The sequence below is a fragment of the Leptonychotes weddellii genome, unplaced genomic scaffold (genome assembly GCF_054177405.1).
Source record: "Leptonychotes weddellii isolate Sample4059 unplaced genomic scaffold, ASM5417740v2 HiC_scaffold_8323, whole genome shotgun sequence".
NCBI classification, from domain to species: domain Eukaryota; kingdom Metazoa; phylum Chordata; class Mammalia; order Carnivora; family Phocidae; genus Leptonychotes; species Leptonychotes weddellii.
Genome location: NW_028054018.1, coordinates 1 through 8,810, shown reverse-complemented (window position 1 = coordinate 8,810; position 8,810 = coordinate 1). Strand labels below are relative to the sequence as shown.

Here is an 8,810-nt window from a genome sequence, read left to right as displayed (position 1 = left end):
ATTGGAGGGAGAGATGAACCATGAGAGACTGTGGACTCTGAGAAACAAACTGAGGGTTTTGGGGGGGGAGATGGGTTAGCCCAGTGATGGGTATTAAGGAGGGCACGTACTGCATGGAGCACTGGGTGTTATATGAAAACAATGAATTGTGGATCACTACATCAAAAAACTAATGATGTATGATATGGTGACTAACATAACATAATTAAAAAAAAAAAGACAAGTGATAACAAATGCCAGCAATGATGTAGAGAAAAGGGAACCCTCATGTATTGTTGGTAGGAATGTAATTTGGGACAGCCACTGTGGAAAACAGTATGAGGTTCCTCAAAAAATTAAAACTAGAACTACAGTATGACCCAGCAGTTTCACTTCTGGGGTTTTATCTGAAGAAAACAAAATAATTTGAAAAGATATATGCACCCCCATGTTCATTATAGCATTATTTACAATAGTCAAGATAGGAAACAACCTGTGTCAATTCATACATGAATGGATAAAGAAGAGTCGTGTGTATATATGTGTGCACATTATATACATACAATGGACTATTATTCAGCCATAAAAAGGAACGAAACCTTGCCATTTGCAACAACATGGATGGACCTGTAGGACATTATGCTAAGTGAAATAAGTCAGAGAAAGATAAATACTGTATGATCTCACTTATATGTGGAACCAAAAAAAAAAAAAAAACAAAAGCCAAACATGTCCTTGATCCAGAGAAGAGATTGGTGATTGCCAGAGGCAGAGGGTAGGGAGTGGGCAAAGTGAGTAAAAGGAGTAGAAAGGTACAAAGTTCCAGTTATAAACCAAACTAAGTCCTGGGGATGTAATGTACACCATGGTGATTATAGTTAATAATATTTTCCATATTTTAAAGCTGCTAAGAAAGTAGATCTTAAAAGTTCTCTTCACAAGAAAAAAATTCTGTAACTATGTATAGGGACATATGTTAATTAGACTTACTGTGGTGATCATTTTGCAACCCAGTAGATCCCCTTTCCCATGGGGGATACTTTTAAGATCCCCAGCGGATGCCTAAAACCATAGATCATACCGAGCCCTGTATATATTATTTTTCCCTGTACACACATACCTATGATAAAGTTTAATTTATGAATTAGGCATAGTAAGACATTAACAGCAATAACTAATAATAAAATAGAATAATTATAACAATATACTATAATTAAAGTTATGTGAATGTGGTCTCTCTCTCAAAATACCTTACTGGACTGACTTACCCTTCTTCTTGTGATGACGTCAGATGATAAAATGTCCCAGTGATGAACTGAAGTGAGGTGAATGGAGTAGGCACTGTGATGGAGCCATGGGCTACTGTTGACCTGCTGACCTTACGTCAGAGGAGGATCATCTGCTCCTGGACCATGGTTGATGACCGCTAACTGAAACTGGGGAAAGTGAAACCGGGGATAAGGTGGACTACTACATATGCAAATATCAAATCATGAGTTGTGCGCCCGAAACTAATAAATGTTGTATTACATAATAAATAAATTACCAAAGAACCCCATAATGCTGTGATAAAAATAAGATTTAGAGCAGAGAGCAACTAGCAAACAAGGACGTCGGAGTGGGCCCAGAAAGATGGATGGACTTAGGTTCAGCTGTAGCATTTAGCATTAGGTAAGTGGGAAACAAGGCAGTGCGAGGTCTCCCACTCACAGTGTGATGTTTGGTAAGTACATTAACGACAGCAGCCCACATTATGGAGTACTTGCTGTGTGCCATCATCTGCTTATAGTAGCACCCGAGGCAGGTCGGGTTGGTGCCCCTCCTTCTGCAGATAAGGATGATGAAGAGGTCAGACCACCTGCTCCCCATCACACAGCCAGGAAGTGATGGACTCGGCTGAGAGTCAGAGTCTGCAGTCTTATGTCTCTCTACGCTATACTTGCCTGCTAATAAAGTGTCAATAGCCTGATACGAATTCTGGCATTTATAGTGGGTTTTAAAGTTTGTTTTTCATTAAATTACTGGGTTTTTTTGTTGAAACAGAGGACACTTTGCCGAGTTGCTGAGTTACTGGCAGTTTGTTGGCAAAGACAAAAGCGCAATGGCAGCAGAATACTTTGATTCCTTGAAGCAGTATGAGAAAACCTGTGAAGGCGAGGAGAACATGATTTGCTTGGCTGATCTTTATGAAACCCTGGGGCGATTTCTCAAGGATCTAGGCCTCCTCAGTCAGGTAACTTCAGCAGGGGGTCAGAGGTAGGTAGGTTTTTCCTGTTTGCTCTTCTGTCCTTGCTAGGAGTTTAGTGCAGTTTTCATTTGTTGTGCTAATGAGATTGCAGATCTTACAGCATTTCACTCACTTGGAACTGGCCTTTAACCTTTTTTTTTTTTTTTCTCTAGGCTGTGGTGCCTTTGCAGAGGTCCCTAGAAATTCGAGAAACAGCTTTAGATCCAGATCACCCAAGAGTGGCTCAGTCCCTCCACCAACTAGCAAGTGTGTACGTGCAGTGGAAGAAGTTTGGCAATGCAGAACAGCTGTATAAACAGGCCTTAGAAATCTCTGAAAATGCTTACGGTGCAGAACATCCCCATATTGCTCGTGAACTTGAGGCACTGGCAACTTTGTACCAGAAACAAAATAAGTAAGACTTAGATCAGTAATACTCTGGTTTTATGATGGGGAGTCACAGTTCTTAATGTACTTATGTGGTAAGCTTTGTTTTGTGGCTGTGTACTTTTCTTACCCAATATTCTTTTGAATCTACCATGTTCAAAGACTGTTCTTGGTCTTGGGTCTTTGTGGAGTAAACAGAAAATTAGAACTACAGGATTCACCTCCATTTGAAGATGCGTGGATAGAACATGGACTTTGGAGTCATATAGTCGGGTTTGAATCTGGGCTCCTTCACCAACTAGCTTTGTAATATTAAGTGCACTGCTAATACAGGGCAGCAAACGTTGTCCACAGGCCAAGTCCACTAGGCCCCTTGTTTTGTAAATGAGATTGTATTGGAACATAGTCACATTTTTTCATGTACATATTATCTGTGGTTGCTTCCATGATTCAACAGAGTTCCATAGTTGTAACAGAGACTATGTGGCCCACAAAGCCTAAAATTTTTTCTATGTAGCCCTTTGCAGAAAAAGTTGACCAATCCCTGGCATAACAAAAAGTCTCATATCTATTAGACACCCACTGAATGGCATCTTTTCCTCTATCAGAAATCATGTATCGTAAATGATGCATATTGGAATTTTTTCTTTTAATTTCTAGAGGTGTTGTTTCACACAAATTTTGTGTGAATTTCATGTTTATATTTGACCAGAAATAAGCATGTACAGAAGAAGGTGGTAGAGCAAACTACAATTTTAGATTTTCATTTAGTTAGGTCATCCTTTAGAGATTCAGAGTGAGTTAAATCAGTTAAAAATCTGTTAAATGTCAGCTACTAGGAGGATTAGGTTTGTTTTGTTAGATTTTGTTTTATGAAGGTTTTTGTTATTTTTAATTCCATGTGACTATCATTTTTAGAAATTATGCTATATTTAAGAGCCAAAAAAAGCTTTGCACTAGGTAAGGAATGCCTTCATTTCACTGAAGAATGATACTTTGGACATATGCTTCTTTTGTTTGACTTTATTGTTGTTTTTTTTTTAAGATATGAACAAGCTGAACATTTTCGGAAAAAATCCTTTAAAATTCGTCAGAAGGCTACAAGGAGAAAAGGCAACTCGGTAATGAGAGATTTCTTTTGTGTTGTGTTTAGAACCAGAGGAAAAGCGAATCTCTGAATATCATAATATAGCTGCATACACCTCATATGTTTAAGAACTTTAGATATTAAAGTGATTTCAATAAAAGTACTAACATTTTCTTATTTACACATAATACATGTTAAATATTAGTATTACTGAGAAGTACAACTTAGCAGACTTTAAAAAAGTGGAACTGTATATTATGGTTATTTTGCAATATATACATATGTGAAATCATTATGTTGTACACCTTAAACTTACACAGTGTTTTATGGCAATTATGTCTCAGTGAACATGGAAAAATTTTTTTTTACTTTTTTAAAGTGGAACTATAAAGTTCATTTGAAGGTTAGACTTTGGAAGATGGACTTAAAAGCTGCTTCAATTCTTTAAAGGAAAAACAAATAAAAAATTTAATTATGTTAGATTCAGATGCAAAGAAATTCTTACCTTTGAGCACAAACACACAAAATTATTTTCCTTTTTTTAAGCTGCTGATAAAATCTAAATATAGACTGTTTTAACTTCAAATGCTATGTAAATTTTTTAAATTAAATATACTTGACATAGGGTGCCTGGGTGGCTCAGTAGTCAAGCGGCTGCCTTCGGCTCAGGTCATGATCCCAGGGTCCTGGGATCGAGTCCCATATCGGGCTCCCTGCTCAGTGGGGAGCCTGCTTCTCCCTCTCCCTCTGCCTGCCTCTCTGCCTACTTGTGCTCTCTCTCTCTATCTCTGTCAAATAAATAAATAAAATCTTAAAAAAAAAATTTAAAAATATACTTGACATAGAACATTCTATAAATTTAAGGTGTACAGCATGCTAATATGGTACATTATGTATTGTAATCTAATTGCCATTGGAGTGACAGCACCTGTCATATCACATAATTATTGTTTCCTTTTTATGGTGGGAATAGTTAAGATCTAATCTCTTAGCAAGTTTGATGATTTTAATACAGCATTATTGCCTACATTCACTATACTGTGCATTTGATCTCCAGGATTTATTTGTCTACTACTTGCAAGTGCTAGGTGCAATTTAAGTACCTGATGTTTTTAAGTGTTTAAGCCGTGGGATTGGTAAGTATCTGCAGGTTAATTCTGTGTCCTGATCTTTTTGAAGCACTTGGGACTCAGTTCACTTTGCTAAAATAGCTCATCGTCACTTTCTCAAAACAGCTTTTAATGGATTTTAGAATGTGATGCCATGTGGAAGTATGTGCATTTGCAATAACCACTGGATTAATTCAGTGTGATACTTAAAATAACTATAATCTACTTTAAAGGGAACAAAAGGAGAAAGGATTTCTTAGAACTCCAGTGTAGTATTTCAGAATCAAGGACTGCACTTATTACTTATTCTCCATTTGTGTTTGCTTCAGTATGGATTCGCCCTCTTACGTAGACGAGCCCTGCAGTTAGAGGAGCTCACACTAGGGAAGGACACACCTGACAATGCTCGGACCCTCAATGAGCTGGGCGTTCTCTACTATCTTCAGAATAACCTGGAGTGAGTACCATGATGCTAATAATGAAAACAAGTGTCCATTTTGTCTCTTAGATGCAAAGCTGCTTTCCGTTTCTATCAAGTCAAGCTAGAATAAATTGATAGAAACCATGCCAGATTTCACGTATGGTAGGTTATGAACATATAGCCACGCTGAACAAAGGCCATGGCATTTTTTTACTGTTTCCTGTCACATTGTTTCTTTTATTGGCTAAAAAGTTATTCTGTAGCATCCCTAGTATGTTTTATATGATTATAAAAAGTGTTTTGATAGATACTGTACATGAGACTTCACAGAAGAAGCTTGGCACCAAGGGCGAATAAAGGATAGGATGTAGATGGCTCCTGGTTTTGGTCTTCAGTTTATTTGGACTTAAAAGATTCAAAAAGACATTAATACTTTGGATATCAAAAAAATTTGATACTTTGGATATCAAAAAAATATTAGATACTTTGGATATTAGCTACTGCCCTGGTGAACTTAGCTGTTCTCTGTAGCCAAATGGTAGGTTCCCACATATTAACTCTTTATGAATAGTTTTAAGGTATGAAATATAAACATGAAATAGATGTGGCACAGTAAAAGTAACTAAAGAAAATTTAAGCCGGATACTTAACTGGCTTCGGAAGGGGTTTCAATTAAAAATTATATCGTAGTAACTTCAGAGGGAAAAACAATGAATACCAAAATCTTTTGAATTAGGTCTACTAATTTTAAAGGTATCAGAAGTTTGTTTGGAAAATATTTATGAGTTTGTCTTTTAGGAAAAGTCAAGTGGAGAACTGAGGCAATCATCTAGATACTTTAGGCCCTCACACTATCAGGAAAGCATTTTTAATTTTTGGAAAAGGGCAGGAAGGGATGAGGGGTAGGAAAGAGGGAGAGAGAGGACTCTGAGCCAAATCCTTCATATTAACTATCTTGGATTTAAGAATAAAAATGCTTCAGGCGCCTGGGTGGCTCAGTTGGTTAAGCGACTGCCTTCGGCTCAGGTCATGATCCTGGAGTCCCTGGATCGAGTCCCGCATCGGGCTCCCTGCTCGGCAGGGAGTCTGCTTCTCCCTCTCCCACTCCCCCTGCTTGTGTTCCCTCTCTCACTGTGTCTTTCTCTGTCAAATAAATAAATAAAATCTTAAAAAAAAATAAAAAAAATAAAAATGCTTCAGTTCTCCACCTAACTAGGGCTAAGGATTCTTACTTCTAGAGAATAAATTATTTAAACCATTTTGGGGTTTTGTTCATAGAACAGCTGACCAGTTTCTGAAGCGGTCCTTAGAAATGAGAGAGCGAGTCCTAGGACCAGATCACCCCGACTGTGCCCAGTCTTTAAATAATCTGGCAGCTCTATGCAATGAAAAGAAACAGTATGATAAAGCAGAAGAACTTTATGAAAGGGCTTTAGACATTCGGAGACGAGCATTAGCTCCTGATCACCCTTCTTTGGCTTATACAGTGAAACATCTTGCAATCTTGTATAAGAAAATGGTAAGTAATCCTTGACATGCTTACATGTGTTTTATAACATACCAATTAAGTCATAATTACTGTCAGTAAAATAATTTTCTTCTGATGGATTATTTTCTATGAGCTTTTCAATCATAATGATTAAATTTTTTAACAAATAGCTGAGTAGAACATTAAAAAATAGTATATCAGATTTAATTAAGGTACTGGTTTAGTTTTATTAAAATACATTCCAAATACAAATGCGTTCATCAACGTTCTAAGTGGAACTTATATTTCAGAAGTTCTAAAATTCAGCCACTATTAAGTTTTCTGAGTTAAGCAGCCATAATCACAACAAATCACCTAGTTGTCAGAGGTGAAAGAGGAATCTTTGTAGGTGATTAAATGAGCATTTCAATTTCACAGTTTCTTTTCTTTGCCTGTAATGAAATGTAACCATTCTTTTCCCTAGGGTTCTAGCCTAAGTGATGTTTGGAATTTTTGTAGCTGTTCTAAAAAAAAAAGTCTGATTTCATTTCATTTAGTGCAGTTACAGAGCTACGTAGACTATCTTTAGACTTTGTGGGACCCTTGCTGGTCAACCTGGGCCTGAAGTTAATGTTTTAGTAAGAATGATGCACTGTTGCTATTTCTGCCCAACTTTCAGGTGAAAAAGAAATAGAGGGGCGCCTTCGTGGCTCAGTCAATTAAGCATCTGCCTTCAGTTCAGGTCATGATCCCAGAGTCTGAGATCAAGCCCTGCACTGGGCTCTCTGCTGAGCAGGGAGCCTGGGAGTCTGCCTCTCCCTCTCCTGCTGCTCCCCTGCTTGTGTGCTTTCTCTCTCTCTCTAATAAATAAAATCTTTAAAAAAAATTAGAAGAATCTCGAAGGGATTTGGTGGGAAATGAGATTTTATTTTTGATGCCATATCTAAATTACATATAGTAGCAAACATTTTACTGCATATTTTTACTTCACTGGTAACTGAGTGATACTGGGTGAGCTTTATAAAAGGGCTTTCTGAATTATCAAAGAAAATGTTTTTATATTCAATATATATTCAATTACATTCAATGCTACATTGAATATAAAATTTCAGTTTGTAGGTGATTAAAAACTGAATATAGATTTCGGTTATCTATAAACTGAACCATTAAAGTGGGAGAAGATGTTTCTGAAATTTTTTTCTCAAAATTACTCTTTAATAGAAAATTTTATTTATGGAAAAAGCTTTGATCAGATGGTATTTATTATTTTAATATTTTTGTTAGATTTCACTTTTGTTTTTTAGGGGAAACTTGACAAAGCTGTACCTTTGTATGAGCTGGCTGTTGAAATTCGGCAGAAATCCTTTGGCCCAAAGCACCCCAGTGTAGCTACTGCCCTGGTGAATTTAGCTGTTCTCTATAGCCAAATGGTAAGTTCCCACATATTAACTCTTTATGAATAGTTTTAAGTTATGAAACATAAACATGAAATGGATGTGGCACAGTAAAAGTAAAGAAAATTTAAGATTACTAATGCTTCCTTTAGTACTTGAGAAATTATTGAAGTTACATTTGTAACACAGTCCTTTCTTCTTAGTGTAAAACACGTACTGAGTATTTAGTTCATTGCATAAGTTTTGTTTTTAAATTCTGGAGACTGTACATCTCTTTGTCTAATACTATCTTTAAGCTGTGGCATTTGCCTGTGATAGATGAAAAGCAGGTATCATACCCACTGAGCAATAAGGAAACAGGTTTTTCTTATATTATTGGATTAAATTCAGGGGTCACCAAGCTGGGTCTAAAACTTAGGTTTCTGACTTTCTATTATATGCTTCTACCATGATGATTAGTAATAAATTTTTAATCTGTAGGAGGATATTAACATTTTTAAAGGGGCTTACCCCAGTAGATCAGCTTAGTCTAGAATGTTAATAGTAATTTCAGCAACTCAGTGTGTTCAAGTGAATATTACTGTTTTTTTTTTTTAATTAGAAAAAACACATTGAAGCCTTGCCATTATATGAAAGAGCATTAAAGATTTATGAGGACAGCCTGGGTCGGATGCATCCTCGAGTTGGAGAAACATTAAAAAATTTAGCCGTGCTTAGGTAAGAATTTTTTGTTTCCTG

The 8,810-nt window shown here is 36.6% G+C and overlaps 1 protein-coding gene across 3 annotated transcripts; it reads left to right on the top strand.

The window, feature by feature from the left end:
- The first annotated feature begins 43 nt into the window (after positions 1-43).
- Positions 44-8,796, top strand: LOC145719927 (nephrocystin-3-like). 3 transcript variants are annotated; one of them, XM_081811552.1, is made up of 8 exons: positions 45-1,441; positions 2,023-2,212; positions 2,380-2,621; positions 3,639-3,714; positions 5,119-5,246; positions 6,489-6,729; positions 7,983-8,108; positions 8,674-8,796. In XM_081811552.1, the coding sequence occupies exons 2-8, from the start codon at positions 2,081-2,083 to the stop codon at positions 8,791-8,793; spliced, it is 1,065 nt and encodes a 354-aa protein (XP_081667678.1). In that variant the 5' UTR covers positions 45-1,441; positions 2,023-2,080; the 3' UTR covers positions 8,794-8,796. The 3 variants fall into 3 exon arrangements, with proteins under 3 accessions (XP_081667679.1, XP_081667678.1, XP_081667677.1); XM_081811551.1 differs by having other exon boundaries at positions 45-2,212; XM_081811553.1 differs by lacking the exon at positions 8,674-8,796 and having other exon boundaries at positions 44-2,212; positions 7,963-8,108.
- The last annotated feature ends 14 nt before the right edge of the window (positions 8,797-8,810 follow it).

Bases quoted from the DNA above. Each gene is read 5' to 3' on its own strand.
- LOC145719927 (XM_081811552.1), top strand. From the start codon at position 2,081: ATGGCAGCAGAATACTTTGATTCCTTGAAGCAGTATGAGAAAACCTGT. The intron at 5,247-6,488 runs GTGAGTACCATG...TTTTGTTCATAG, and splicing joins TATCTTCAGAATAACCTGGA to AACAGCTGACCAGTTTCTGA. The intron at 6,730-7,982 runs GTAAGTAATCCT...TTTGTTTTTTAG, and splicing joins CAATCTTGTATAAGAAAATG to GGGAAACTTGACAAAGCTGT.